Genomic DNA, 15024 nt, shown 5'->3' with positions numbered 1-15024 from the left:
GCCTTGCTTACTTCCACCATGTTTTTTCCCGATACATGTACCCATCATTGTTGAAACATTTCTCTTGTTCCGTGTCCCATAGTAGTCACCATCCATCTTCTATGATTCTCCCTAAATCTAGTACATACTTCACTCAATCCTCTCTATTTTGTCTTAGTGTTGCCTGGAATAAGCTGCCAGAAGAAATCCGCTGTCTGACATCCGCTAGCCGATTTTCTGTTGCTGTTCGTGGACACTATCTGCAGCACAAGTATTCTGTGCAAGGTATACAGAAATTTTTGCAAGTAGCTTCTGCTGTTCCTGTTTGCATTATTTTTATTTTTCACCTTGTCATGTCCCTTCTTCCCTCTCTCATGACAGCCACCTTCACTTCCCTTCCCCAGGAGACTCCCTTTCATTTGCCTCTGGAGAATCCTTAATTTAAAAAATATAATAAAAAATAATAACACAGATACGCGTACAACATGCACAGCCGTGCTATACAGGCACATGTTTCCGGCTGCTGTTCTCTAGCTCTGTCCAATATATGCATGTCAATATCCGGCAGTTGTGGCGACTCCTTCAGAATGATTATCTGCTGCCATCCATTGCGATCCGCAGCAAACTGTCTTAGGTCGTCCAGATGGCTTCGGCTCGAGAGGCCCGGCTTGCCTCTGCTGAAATATAAATTTAATAATGATAATAATAATACTAAATACCGGTAATACACACCTGTATCCCCGAACGGTCTCTAAACTGTACAACAAGAATAAATACTGCCAGTAGTGTGTATGTCTACCAGCTACAATTACTAGTATGCTGTCTGTTGATGGCTCTTCGGTTCGGCACGTTTTCTCAACACCGGCTGATTATACCGGTAATGATTATTGGCCAGCACGATTCTATCAATTTTGCAGTACAATGTATGCAGAGTGCCACCCTGGTTGATAATTCGTGCCTGCAATGCCGGACCATAATCAAATAATTGTACTTCAAGTACAAGTATATAAAATAAGTCACGGACTGTCACAGTAAGTAGGCAGTTATCTGATCGTGTAGAGGTGTTTCCCTTCGGCCCTCTTCTCAGTTTTCGTCAGCCTCTTTCCATCACAAGAGAACGTTTGCCATTGCATTCCATACGTGTACATGTGCTTCTGGCCATGGGTCGTGATCGTGCATGGCACCGTGTTACTATCAGCCTGGCCATTCTGCATCTGCATCTGAGCTGACATGAGAATCTGGCTCAGGTCCTTCTCGCTCCTCGACTGGTTCAAGTGCAGCACCTAAAACTCTCTCGACCTGACATTTGCGATTTTACTCCACGTTCAGTTCAATTCCAGTTACAGAAGCCTGATACGGCACGAGATCGAGAGCCTAGTGAGAGAGAGAGAGTGGGTCCTTTAGATGTACTTGGCAGAACCCATCATCGTTCATCTATCACAGCGCTGTGCATGGCCTGCCCTCGACGCGAGTCACTGGGTTCAAACGCAGCTGCTGCAGTATCGACTAACTCCGTGCTCAGTTGCTCTCAACAGATCCCAAGACGTGCCAGCGAGAACGTCTGCACGTTCTGTGAGGCGTGCAAAACAGAGACTGCCTCACAGCGCTGAAAAGTGAAAGGCGCAAGCTAGCTAGCAGTGCACGAAAACTAGGTAAACGTGTTGGTCACATCCTGAATCTTCTGAAGGCTGGTCGCTGCGCACCGGGGAAAGTTTTGGCGTGAAGCCGCCTAGATCCTGACTCGAGCTGAGGCCTGTGCAGGCCTTGGAGCATACTTGAGTACACTACCAAGACTGCAAGAGTTTGGATTTTGCTCGATCAACTGCTGTCTGACAGCGTCCGTTGGCACTCTACTCTGCCTGTTGAGCCACAATATTGACAGAACATATTTTTGTGACAGCATTGTGCTGGTCGTGCGTTATATCAGGCCGGACTGAAGACGAAGTACTAAAGTAAAAGTGTTTGCCTCCGCGCGCGCTCAGTCCCTAGCTCTTGCGAGTGTGTGACGGGTGCTGCGCGCCACGTGGAACTGCTGTCAGAGCTGCGTTTTCCGTCTCCGTTGTTCGGCACGTTTTCTAGGCGCTAGGCACTGTCGCTCGTGACACACATAGTCGTCGTATTTATGTCTACAAGATCGATATTATGGCACGTGAGCTCGGGAGAGCATACTCCAACATATGGTCGGTGCATGTGGCCGCTCTGGTCCTGAAGTCACAGTGAAGACCGCTCGTAGAGTGCGGCTATTCAACGAATCAAGTCTCCATCGCGAAACGTGAGGCACAGAAATCGTGCAGGAACCTGTATCATTCTGCCAACCGCACTCAAGCAGCTCCTCTCCATGGGATATTGGTTGTAAATATTTTTGTTTGTCAATTCGTGAGCACAGTAGCAGGATTGGCAGGAACGTGAAGGAACGTCGAATACTGTTCACAGCTCACTCCGAGTCCCAGCTAAGCAGCTTACTTCTCCGCACGATCCACATTTTTTCCACAATCGCGGGGGAGTTCAGGACGTGATGAAATTCTGAGTCGGACTGCGCTGTCGTATAAACTGCAGCTCCACATCTCTTTTGGTTTATTTGTGTAGCGTACCAACTCAGTATTATTCGAATCGTGTGCACGAAGATATAAAATATTATAATTTGACCAGAGCTGCAAGCGAAAGTAACACGTTAGTTGTTATTGTGATCAGTTTGCAGCTAAGGTGTGAGCGTGTCTCACAACGCGATTGTCACTCCGACTCGCGCACTGATCGAGTACTAGCGTGTATGGTGCGTGGCACTTCCGCTTGGACAGAAGTAACTTTGGTCTCACCGCAGCCCCGTCGCGTCGTCCTCCGACCGTTCAGAGTTGAGGCAGAGGCAGAGAGATATCTGCAAGAGGGATTTGTCGTCCCTACCTCACTGCGATTCCAGACTGACGAACAGCTTTGCCTAAGTTCAGGTGAGGTTTCGCGTTGACCAGATCTATTATACAAAGCTGTGTGAGGTTTGCAGCAGTAATAATAATAATAATACATGTAATTCGGATGACTTTGTACACCGTTCTAGTTTTGGGGTTCGCGCTAAGCGCTAGCGCTGTCCTTTCATGCCTGTAGTCGTGCCTTCACGGTGGGTTTCTGTGACTTCGTACGGTGCACTGCATGCAAACTGGGATGAGAAAGTGCTGTATCATTCACCATGTTCACGGCTCTCGTGCACCGGTATTCCTGGTGTACAGTATGCGTGTTATGCTCGCTAGCTGGTGCGTGAACACAGTCATTTGTGACGGCGTGAGGTATTTCATGTGTGTGTACGTGTGTGACTTGAGTTTATAGGATCAGGAGGTGGAGGGTGGCGAAATAGCTTCCGATCAACATACCAGTGAGCATAACCACTTCTGGAGTAACTGTTCCGAGGTTCCTCGCTGTGTGCTGTTCAAATACCGGTACATGGCTAGTACTACTGACTCTAGTAGCACCCGTCTATGTCTACACGACCTCGTTCTTGTACAGAAGAGGTGCAGTCAAAACTGTTAATTTTCGTGATAGTCATCCATTCCTCTGCCACTGACAGGGACAGTGATGCGTTACTTGCCTTTTGTCTCAATGGTTTGAGCATAATTATAATGTCGTCTCCAAAATCGGTCTATAGATACCGTGTATACGTACTGCGTACAATTATTTTTTCTGACTGCTGTCAGCTGCGCTTGGGAATGAAGCTCTACGCGACGGGTCAATACAAGGCCAGGAGGATGATTGGTCCCGCGCTGAGGCTGTAATCCCCTGTAATCTGTATGTACAGTGTGGAGATCTAGATCTACTCGCTGGCATCAAGAGTCCATGTGGGGGCTATGTGGGGGTTATGGACTCTTGCTGGCATGCAGACCACTTTTATTTGACTCGACAGTGTAAGTGAAGTAAAATTAATACTCTACTAAAAAATGTACGTGCATTATGTGTACGTGGGGAGGAGAGAGTCTACGTGGGGAGAACGGAATGCTACGCGCATACCGCACAGACTGTGTTTGTGAGGACCAGGACGAGAGAACTAGAACGGAATGCGTGTGCATGGAGTGGTTGCGCATACCAAAACAGCAAAAGTTCTTGCACGTGTAGGTGTGAGAGCTGCGCGCAGTGTGCAGTTATTCCTGCATCAAAAGGAACTCCGATAACTGTCACCACTTCCGTGGGTGAACGGTTTTTTTTGGAACGGTGCACCGGTGGTCTGTCTTCGGACGGTAAGCGTACGGTAGGTCCAAAGACAAGGTGTTGGAAAACGCGCTCTTCGCGTGGCGAATGTGACATCGGGCACATCATAGCCTACACTCTCACCATGCTCACTGGGGGGTGCATTCCTGTGAGAGTTTGGTGCCTTGATGGCGATGTTGACGATGGGGCTAATTGGGGTTTCCTAACTGCATTGCTGCTAAAATATTACAGACGGAGATCGCGTGTGAGAGTCGTGCTTTGCTTGCACTTGTAATAGTTTCACGAAGCATGATCATGCTGCAATGTCAGTAAGGCGAATGAATTCCTTTCCATAACAAGTCGACTCAGGGGCGTCGGAAGGTATTTTACTTTTTAGTGTGGTACGGTCAGCCAACTGAAGTACAATTTACTCGTGGGCCTGGGCCATGGGGGAGAGGTGGCTGAGCCGGAAATTTTGGAATTTTAGATCCCAGATCAGTGTACAATCATGTATTTTGTTGATTCACGCGTGCACGGGGGTGTGTGGGGCAAAAAGTGGTACGGTCAATACCGTAGTGACCGTACCATGTGCGACGCCCGGGAGTCGTCTACCACTCGGTGCAGCACGGACTCCGCTGCTGTAGCTCACCCTCACCGTGTCCAGTGGTCCGTGGTCCGTGGTCTCTGGATGCTGGCTTCAGAAGATAAACTCATGAAGGCAGGCAGGACGTGATTTTCTGGCCAACGGGGCACGTGTTGTGATCGATACCGTTTGGTGCAGTGCGTATGCAAGTGGTAGCTGATGGGCTCCGATCTACTTCAGTTCGTGAGTTGTGGGATGTTGGAGACTCGGAGGAGAGGTCTGAAACAAAGTATCAATGGTGAGTTGGTTGGTGCGATGTCATGTATATGTAGCCTTGTTAGTTGTATGGAGATGGAAGAATATGAGATTTTCGAACCCGGAAAAACGCACTCGCACACGTGACTTGGCTGAATAAGTCTGGCTTCTGAAATCGCAGTTTGGATGCTGTTGAACGCTGGTGAACTACCCGGCCCATCCAATAAACTAGTCAATGACAATGTCTGCCCAGGCCAAAGTACACTTGTTACTCTTACTAAGTAAGTAAGTTGACCTCGGATGGTGATTTTCTTACTGTCTCTTGGTGGCGTGGACAGTCAGACTTGGGTGAATGTTGTGTACATTCAACCTTGAAAACACTGTAATTTTCACAAATTTTCGGTGTACTTTTATTTTCGGTACTTTCGGTGCATTTTCATGCCTAAAACTTCAATACACCGAACAAACACTAACATAATACAATCCAATGGGGAACTGCTTCCATGCACCGAAAATTTCTGTTCACCTAACCTAGCCTTTTGCTCTCATACCGAAAATATTGAGCACCGAAAATTTCTGAAATTCCGGGAGTAAACGAAAGAGTCGCTAGTCGCCACTTCTCGTTATTCCCTGTCGGTTGTGAGGTTGAAAGCATGCAGTTATAATTATGGTCACTAGGTCCAAAGATTGTGTCATTACTCGCGAGTTCTTGTTACTGTGTCCAGCACCCGAAGTCTTTCTTCACCGGCTTGACTGTATTGACATAACCGCAGAGAGACAGATTATGCTTTATGTATAGCAAATGTTTGTTTTTTCACATGACCTAGCGCCCTACGATGGTGTATTGTCTAATACAAGCAATCTCGTGAATCAGTTTCTTTCGTTTCTGTGGGTAAACCCCTCGATAGGCGACAGATGGCCTCTTGGTAATCGTTGAGATATACTAATTCTTATGACTACACCAGGCGAGTAGCGGGTGGAGCATCGCCGGCCTTTAGGGAAGGTCCCTGGTAGAGTATCGCCGGCCTTTAGGGAAGGTCCCTGGTAGAGCATCGCCGGCCTTTAGGGAAGATTCCTGGTGGTGGTGAATATCAATTATTTCTTCAGACTCTTTTCCCTTTGCATTCGCTCAAACTGATCAATATAAGCAACCTTGCAGATAAGGACCCTCGATTGTGCAGAAGAAACGTGTCGTTATTCGTGATGTGTCTCGTTATTCGTGAGGTTAATAGTGTGCCATCACAATCATGGCCACTGTGTCTGGAGATTGTGTCTTTAGTGGCGAGTTGCTGGCATGCCCGAGGCCATTATTCACGAGGTGGACTGTGTGTGTGTGTGTGTGTGTGTGTGTGTGTGTGTGTGTGTGTGTGTGTGTGTGTGTGTGTGTGTGTGTGTTGTATGTTCGACAAGTAATCCAGTAAAACCTGGTTTAAGCGACCACCCCCTGGCCCACGGTGCAAGCAAAAGCGGTCGTTAGAGCCAGGTTGTATGCTGTGTGTGTTATATGTTGCGTATATAGTATAGGCATGTCAGGCTTGCTCCACTACGGAGTAGAGATAGCATATTCGTTCCCGTGACCAGAAATGGTCTTGCTCTCCTGACTGGGCATTGCAGCGCACACTATTATAGGGCTGCTGTCATGCATCGAGGCAGCGTAGTGCCAGAAGCTGTTGTAGACGGAGCATTGCTCTAGTGAATTGACTTGGCTGTTCACAAGGCAATAGCCAGTGCGGTGCAATTATCACGTTCTACTCTTTGAGCCCGTGACTTACATGGAGCCGGGGATATTGCTGGCAATGTGGTGATGGTCTGCACAAGTTGGCAACTGCTTGACAGAATTGACATTAGGTCCTCCCTGGAGATTGGTCTGATACTAGTCGGGCAGATGTTGCTGCGACTTTGGCGGCGACGGCAGCAGTGGTGGTAGTGCAGTAGTATTAGCCGATTCCCTGCTGTGCACTATAGGCCATCTGTGTACACACAGGCCTCAGCCACTGAGAATATAGGCCATCTGTGCACACACAGGCCGCAGACAATGTGATATAGGGTGGCTGCTTTAGGTGTTAATCACAACCTGTGAACTGAGCCCTTGAGTATGTTGTATTGTATTTGTATTGTAGTGTATTTGTGTTTGTATTTATTGCTTCTCCACAGGCCGTAGAGCCTAAATCAAGGGAACCTCCTTGTGTAACGTTAGTGTGTTGGTTTGGCCTCGCTGCAATCTGCCACACTGGACACAGTGACCAGTAGAGCCGACTGGCAGCTATCTATCTGGGAGGGAGAGAGAGAGAGAGAGAGAGAGAGAGAGAGAGAGTGAGTGAGAGAGAAAGAGAGTGAGAGTGAGAGAGAGAGAGAGAGTGTGTGAGAGAGAGAGAGAGAGTGTGTGAGAGAGAAAGAAAGAGAGAGAGAGAGAGAGAGAGACTGGAGAGACTGGAGAGACTGGAGAGAGTAGTGCTGGGCGCGTAGGCAGGCAGATTACTGATTGCTAGTTTAATAGAAATTACCTAGGGCTAAGGCCAGGAGGGATTGGGTGGTCTTTTGGTTCAAGGTGGCAGCTGCACTTATGATAGATGAAGTGAGTGACAGGTGAGCCATGCTCAGCCTAAGTCCATGCCCTTGGTCATATCCTGGTCATGTCATGACACTGTTGCTGGTTTGACGTCTGCACAATGTCATGCTACTCTGTCATGGGCTGAGTGTGTAACGCACTGTCCTTGCTAGCTAATGCTGATGTATGTAATTGTTGTTCCAGTGCCAGTAGTACTGCTGCGGTTGCTTGGCTAGCATGCAGGTCAACACTGGTGTATCCTGGCACTGAAAGTTGACACTGAGTGGGCCGACATGCGCATGGCGTGGGCAAGGTGATGTGGGAGAGAAGTGCGAGTCATTGAAATGTCTCTCTGTCCACCAGCCACCCAAACCTACATAGGTATACATAGTATGCATGTGGTGGTGGTGGTGGTGGTGGTGGTGGTGGTGGTGGTGGTGGTGGTGGTGGTGGTGGTGGTGGTGGTGGTGGTGGAGAGGGGGGGGGGGGGGGGGGGTGCTTCTGCAAGGCTGAATAGACAGACGTGGACACTGACGATGGCAATTTTAGGGGTTGTCGCAAAAGTTTTCTGTCATCCCTGGAACGAACATCGTTCATTTTGTACTCGGACCCCCTCCCCTCCCTCTGAAACGAACACAGCTTGCTACGCTGGACGACGAAAATCTCATGCATGTACATGTCATATGTACAGTGTCGGTCGACTTGCGATTTTGGCTTGCACCCCCCCCCCCCCCCAAACGAATCATGTTGGTTTCAGGAACGACATAAAACGTTTGCGACGACCCCTTAGCTGATGCCGAATCAGATGGAGGTGTATTCCGGACAACACTGTATTTGGGGATTCGTTGACACCAAGCCCTAGTATAACGTGGATGTATATCCGCCGCCAAGTAAACGTTTCATACTGAATTAGCTCTCACTGTACACATGGGACTGGCAATGCAACGAAACCCGAAACCTATCTAAACCAACCGCTCAAGAGTCTCGTAGATCACCGGTGCTCCTCATGTCCAAGAGGATTTCGAAATCACACCCTTTGCGTATGGTTGTAATGTAGTGTTCGTTTGTGAGGGGTGGCTAAGGCTAAAGTTCATCATACGGTACTTTGGGCCAGGTGGCAGAGTGGCGCGGCGTCAGTGGAGTCCTCTGTGACAGGTGGTCACCTTGACCAGTTCCACAGCGTGATAATGATTGTCTGGGAGCATGCTTTCAGTGACTTCAGCCATTGCCTTAGCAACTGGGTGCAAACATCCCTCAGTGCGACCATTGTGGTTCAATTGTGTTCTGTCGGTTGCTATAGGAACTAGAGGCAAACGAATGCCGTATTTAGGAAGGCATGATGCTGATGCTGATGTGTGTGTGCGTGTGTGTGCGTGTGTGGGTGCACGTTTGTGTATGTGCGTGTGGGCATGTGTGTGTATGTGTGTGTGTTTATATGTGCATGTGTGCGCGTTTGATCAGCAATTGTACGCATGTATGAGGTATGTGCTCCCCACCACGTACCCATGTAACCCGAAAACTGCTCACCCGGGTTTTATGTGAGTGTTGCGGGGCTGCCACGTACAGCACACTGAGCCCAATGGTCACGAGAGCAGAAACTAACTTCCGCAAGGATTCCTCTCCCTCTCTCTCTTAGTGGGTGTAACCGGGTCGTATTACATTGTTTACGTGTGCATTGCCCGCGCGTGTATCAGTGCTTTGTGGACGTCACCGGGTGCAGTATCGTCATGGTGATGGGCAGGAGGAGCACATGGTGTGTGTGTGTGTGTGTCTACGTGTTGTGTTTGGCCGTTTACGCTCTGCTGTGTGCTTGTGCTTGTAACTGAGCCTGCCCAGTGACTGCATGCCATGCCTGATGTACTGGTCCTGTATGTAGTGATATGTACTGCACTAGTAGCGTGGCTTTCTACTCCATGGATGCAGAGCAAGCACGGGTACTAGGTACGAGATGAAAAATGAGCAAGTACAAAGTTTGTGGTGCTGTACATACACGTATCGTTATCACCTGTTTAGCTAGACCGTGTGGACAGGCAGACACTGTGCTAGTGGTGGTCAGTTCTTCACCCTTGCAAGCCGTTGAATGGCATAATCCCAGCACAAGTTGCTATGTCTAACATAGCTTGCTGGCTATCATCGCTTTAGCATTGGGCGAGGAGTATGAGTGTGTACAGACACTGTGTGTGACGTGTGTCGTCGCTTTGGCCTGCCCTGGCTGCCTTCGCTGTCAGTGAAGTTGTAATGGTGTCCTCACTAGTCAGTTGCTCGGGAAGGCAGAACGAGTCTTTGTATCATCTCCCTGCAGTACTCATCATGTGCGAGAATATGCCATTGAGCCTATCATTGACCAGCTAGACTTTTGGAAATACTGGTAGGTGTGAGTGCTGGCCCATCTAGCGTTTTATTTTGGCTGTAAATGTGGAAAGTAAATTAGGCGGCACTTGGTGTAACGGTGACCCTGCAGAGATGGTGGGTGGTTTAGGGATGTGCTGCTCATTATTATCAGTGCATGGTGGTAACTGAGATGATTAGCTCACTAACTTGCCCAGCTAGTAATTGGATTTGATTTAGAGGAAGACGTCAGCTAGAGTTAGTCACTTTTGGTGCTAGTCAGCACACAAGGTCACATATTCTATGATGGGGGGGGGGGGTATGCCGTCACAGAGCATGCTCGGGTACAAGCACAGGACAGAGCGAAAACGGCCTAAACAGTGACACACGCGTGCCATGTGCTCCTCTTGCCCTTCACGACTGCACCTACTGCACCTACTGTGTACCGAAGAGAGCAGGGAATGTGAGTCAGGCCGTCTGCTTGTGTTGATACTGATCTAGGGTGTGTTCTTGTACCTGGCCCAGCCCTCAGTCCACTCAGTTGTGACCTGACCAGCAGCACCACTGGCACACTAGATGACTGCAAGTGATGAATATTCTAATGAACTCCATTAACCTTAAACATTGGTGATGAAGTCTTGGCCAGGCGTGCCTAATTAGATGTGGTCCACTTGAAGAGGACTTGAAGACAGAGAGAGAAAACACTTACTTCCTTCCAGCCACTGGCCCTCCAAACCACTTGAACACCGTCTGTTCACAGTGGTTGATGTCTGCATAACCAATGGGGGCAAAAATGGAGCAGTCTCTGCTGGAGCCAGGCAGTAGCAGTGACTGATGCTTCCCAGTGGATAACTTTCTGTGTACTAGTATGTCACTCAGTGATCTAGAGCCTCAGTACTGGAGGGGTTGGGCTGTTCCCGACCACCAACAGGAAACGTCAGTAGCTTTGCCAAGTATTGCTACAAAGTTAGTTTGCTCAATAATTTTAATGAAACAGGGGAATCCCCACAGGTTCACAGCCTTCTTACAGAGAAGCCCGAGTGTGAATTTTTGAGGAAGAGAGGAAAAAAGAGAAGTTTCAGGCACACTTCAGGGTCAGCCTTTCTGAAAGTAATTATTTATTCAATGTGGCCATCACGAGCATGTCTTCCACTACTTGCCCGCCTTGCATGGTTGGCTCTCGCGCCATATCTCCCATATAAGCATGGAGGTGTCTTTTATGGTAGACCCTCTCAGGTGTCTTTTATGGTAGACCCTCTCTGGTGTCTTTTATTGTAGACCCTCTCGCGCCTTATCTCCCATATAAGCATGGAGGTGTCTTTATCGTAGACCCCCCCCCCTCCATTGCAACCAGGGCCTTCCATACATGGTATGCTTTGTTCAGCCGTACGTATGAGCTGCCTAACCTGGGCACAAGTCCTTTCACAGTACCACTATACCGTATACCGCACTGTGCCTCACATGTTTTGTATTTGTATTTTGTTTATTTTGTTTTGTTTATTTTAGTTCTTTGCCTCAACAGTGCAATGCACAACTTCAAAGAAAGTCGAACAGAAAACTAAATAGCTGAGGGTCATCAGAAGGGGAGTGAGGGAGAACAAAACGCTCAGTTACAGCGGTGGATCCAGCGATCTCTGCAGTGGAGTTGCAGTTTAGTCAAAACTGAATACAGTGTACTAGTAGCTGATACATGTACACTGTACATGGACACGCATATGGTTGCCAGTAGTACATTTACGAAATTCAGGGTGTTCCGCGGAACCCCTGGAGCCCGTCTTGGATCCACCCCTGACTGTTAGTACAGTACCTTGGCTTGGGCTTAGTAGTAAGTTAGTACGCACACTGGGGTCCTTTCGCGCCATAAAAGGATCCGCTTCCTAATATAGAGTTGACACGTCACGAGTAATGTTTGTGGTGAGCATTGCGTTGCTAGCTAACGCTGATACCTTAATTTAATGCGAGTATGGGGTAGTGTTGCATGCCTGTGCATGTGGGTGTCTCCTGGCCGTGCGCAGTTTTCATGTCTGTGTACTCGTGGCGCGAGCTGGGATTCCCGTAGTACGGCTACCTGTCATTGCGTGCCAACACTGCCAAGCGCCAGGCACCCATATTAGTGCGCGCCAAGCTCCACGCGCGTGTCTTGGGCCTGTTGTATGCTGGGTTGTGAGCAATAACTACGGTTTGCCATACACAGTAAACCTACATTTTGCAGACGATGCTACCCGTCAGTCTAAGATACTGAGCCTTGCCTTGCCTTGCCTTGCCTTGCCTTGTCTTGCTGTGCCGTGCCTTGCCTTGCCTAGCCTAGCCTTGCCTTGCCTTGCCTTGCCTAGCCTTGCCTTGCCTTGCCTTGCCTTGAGCTTGTTTCAAGTTTGTCCTGTACAGAGTACTGTACAAAGGCCAGAAACAGTTTGTGCTGCCTGTACGTGAGGTTTGGCGCTTCAGGTCCTGATGTGTATTACTATTATAACTGTGTGTGTGTGTGTGTGTCTGTGTGTGTGTGTGTGTGTGTGTGTGTGTGTGTGTGTGTGTGTGTGTGTGTGTGTTTCTGTGTTTTTTCTCCTTGCAGGTAAATCAGCTGGCAAGTAACCACAGCTGAATGGTGATACGTTGAGAGCGGACCACGGTAGCCACACACTGTCAGCAGCAGAACTAGCCAGTCAGCCTTGCAGCAGACTGCATGTGAAGCAGCAACAGTGCCAGTTCACAGTGTACACTGCGAGAGGGTTCACAGCTCTCCGGATCTCAGCACATCACACGAGCTGTACAGTGTAGAGAGCAATCTGTGAAAAGCTTTACATCGTGCATTCAGAAGGTGACAGCCATGTTTATCACACTGTGTGGAGTGTTGTCCATAGCCTGGGTACTCTACAGGCTCTATAACCATGTGTCCATCGGCGTACGGAACTTTATCCTGACAAACAATGTGGACTTCTCCGCTTTCGGCCAGTGGGCGGTTGTGACGGGTGCGACCGGAGGCATGGGGAAGGCGTTTGTCAGCGCGTTTGCCTCGCGCGGCCTCAACGTCTACCTGCTGGGACGGTCTGAGGACAGCCTCGCCGCACTGCACAAGGAGATGAGTGAGCGTTATCCGCAGCGCCAGTTCAAGACTCTGTGCATAGATTTCAGCAAGGACGATGCTCTCGACTACTACGGCAAGATGCGCTCGGCGCTGGCAAGCCTGGACATTGGCGTGCTGGTGAACAACGCCGGTCGGTGCGACGACCTGCCAGGTTTGATGCACGAGATGCCGGTGGAGCTGGGTGTGGAGATGCTGCAGACCAACACGATGTCCCTGTACCTGCTAGCACACTGCGTGCTGGAGGGCATGCAGCGCCGGCGTCGCGGGGCCGTCATCACCGTCTCCTCCTTTGCCAGCATGAACGTGTGCCCGCGCATGTCCACGTACGGCGCCACCAAGGCCTTCGCCACCTACCTGACGCGCAGCCTGGAGTCGGAGTACGCCCAGCACGGCGTACGCTTCGAGTGCCTGCTGCCGTCGTTCGTGCAGACTAAGATGGCCGGTGGTCTCCGCGACGCCAGCAAGCCCGATCTACTCATGCCTTCGGCGGAAGCGTACGTTGCGTCGGCACTGAACACGTTTGGCGTTTCCGTCACCAGCTCTGGATACTGGTTTCACGGCCTCTTTGCCACCATCATCTCCCTACTGCCGTGTGGCGTGTCTAGAGACCTCGGCGATAAAAACATGGACGAGATGGTGACACACGCCAAGAACTTGCAGAAGGAGAGAGCAGCGTTCAAGGACAGCCCTGGCAATCACACAACAGCAACGGACGCTTCTAGCTGCAATGGTGCTAACGGCAGCAGCAACGGGAGAAATGGTCAAGTGCCGACGGCAGCTGACAGCAACGGTCGGCCGAAGGCTGAGTGATGCTTTCTGTTCTTGTAGCGGCTTCTCCCACCATCACGTACCTTGGCAACACACTTGTAAATGTCATCCCTCATTTACCCTCTATGATGCGTGTACTTTGAAAGCACCTGATTACGTAAATTCATGTTCGCCAAGCTATAATATGTGTGTATGTGTTGAGATCATAAGTATATCAATAGGGGTTCCCCATTATGCGAGTGTATTTGTCAGAGATTGAGATGAAAAGTGCTTGCAACATTTTGATTCATTTTTGAATGTATTGTTTTTGAAAACAATGGTCACACCACAAACATTTGAAAAACCCAAGAGGCGAAAATATGTCCTCAGTTTCCTGATGGAAATGGCAGGTTCCAGCTGTCTGGAGTATATGCCAAAAATGTGTTTTTGCCATATTTGGGTCCGAAATTACGTTTAAAGCCGTGAACATCAACAAAGGTGTGAAATTTTGGTTCTGGATAAGTTTTTACCATCCAATATGTGGAGTTTTGTGCCAAACATATGGTAAACTGCTGGCATTCACGTAATTAGCAGCGTGCATGTATCACCATCAATATGACATCACTTTATCACTATGACATCACTTTATCACTATTTCCCCACAGGATGACACCATTACATTAATCACCCCCTTGAGGCCCGGCATTGCAGGAATCCGCCTTTACGCTTTCTGACGGAGGCTTGCCACCATTTTGTTCTCACTTCCGCTACTGCACTAGCCTTCGCACACGCAATTTTCACTTCTAAATATTTCGTCGCTGACGGATTGATTTTGGGCACTCAGTGCTCTGCATCGTAATTCACTTGGTTTCCGGTTGATATTTCCCATACGGTTGACTCCGATATCACTATTTATATCATGGCAAATTTAAGCACCGCACACCCATGCATGTGTTGATTATTTCCAGCTGTGTCAGCTGTGTCGTACTTGAAGTACATGTAACATGCTGCGATTGTTCTCTCCGATGGGCTTTCTTGACTGTTGGCTTTCGGTATTCCTGCATGATCACTGGTCAACGGAATTTACCACAGCGGACTGTGGGCCAGGATACAAATTTTTTAAAGGATGTGTGGCTTTGAGTGTGTTGTGTGCTGCTCAGAGTCTGATAGAACACTGTACTAGTAGTAGTACATGCTGGATGTCTCTGGACATTGTAAATACTACGGTAGTACTAATAGTAGTCGTATACCCTAGTGTACTTTGTATGCACACCGTTGGCCTCACCAACCTCAGACCCAGTTCAAACAGAAGTAAGTCCACACGTTCGTGTCCAC

At 48.9% G+C, this 15024-nt stretch overlaps 1 protein-coding gene across 5 annotated transcripts; it reads left to right on the top strand.

Annotated features, from left to right (window-relative positions):
• The first annotated feature begins 1933 nt into the window (after positions 1-1933).
• LOC135828964 (very-long-chain 3-oxoacyl-CoA reductase-like) lies at positions 1934-14816 on the top strand. 5 transcript variants are annotated; one of them, XM_065341398.1, is made up of 2 exons: positions 1934-2921; positions 12430-14816. In XM_065341398.1, the coding sequence occupies exon 2, from the start codon at positions 12685-12687 to the stop codon at positions 13750-13752; it is 1068 nt and encodes a 355-aa protein (XP_065197470.1). In that variant the 5' UTR covers positions 1934-2921; positions 12430-12684; the 3' UTR covers positions 13753-14816. The 5 variants fall into 5 exon arrangements, with proteins under 5 accessions (XP_065197470.1, XP_065197471.1, XP_065197474.1 ...); XM_065341399.1 differs by lacking the exon at positions 1934-2921 and adding an exon at positions 4580-5027; XM_065341402.1 differs by lacking the exon at positions 1934-2921 and adding an exon at positions 5078-5265.
• The last annotated feature ends 208 nt before the right edge of the window (positions 14817-15024 follow it).

Source organism: Sycon ciliatum, chromosome 12 (assembly GCF_964019385.1).
Source record: "Sycon ciliatum chromosome 12, ocSycCili1.1, whole genome shotgun sequence".
Lineage (NCBI taxonomy): Eukaryota > Metazoa > Porifera > Calcarea > Leucosolenida > Sycettidae > Sycon > Sycon ciliatum.
The sequence above is the reverse complement of the archived record's forward strand: the minus strand, read 5'-3'. Positions and strand labels throughout refer to the sequence as shown.

Bases quoted from the DNA above. Each gene is read 5' to 3' on its own strand.
- LOC135828964 (XM_065341398.1), top strand. From the start codon at position 12,685: ATGTTTATCACACTGTGTGGAGTGTTGTCCATAGCCTGGGTACTCTAC.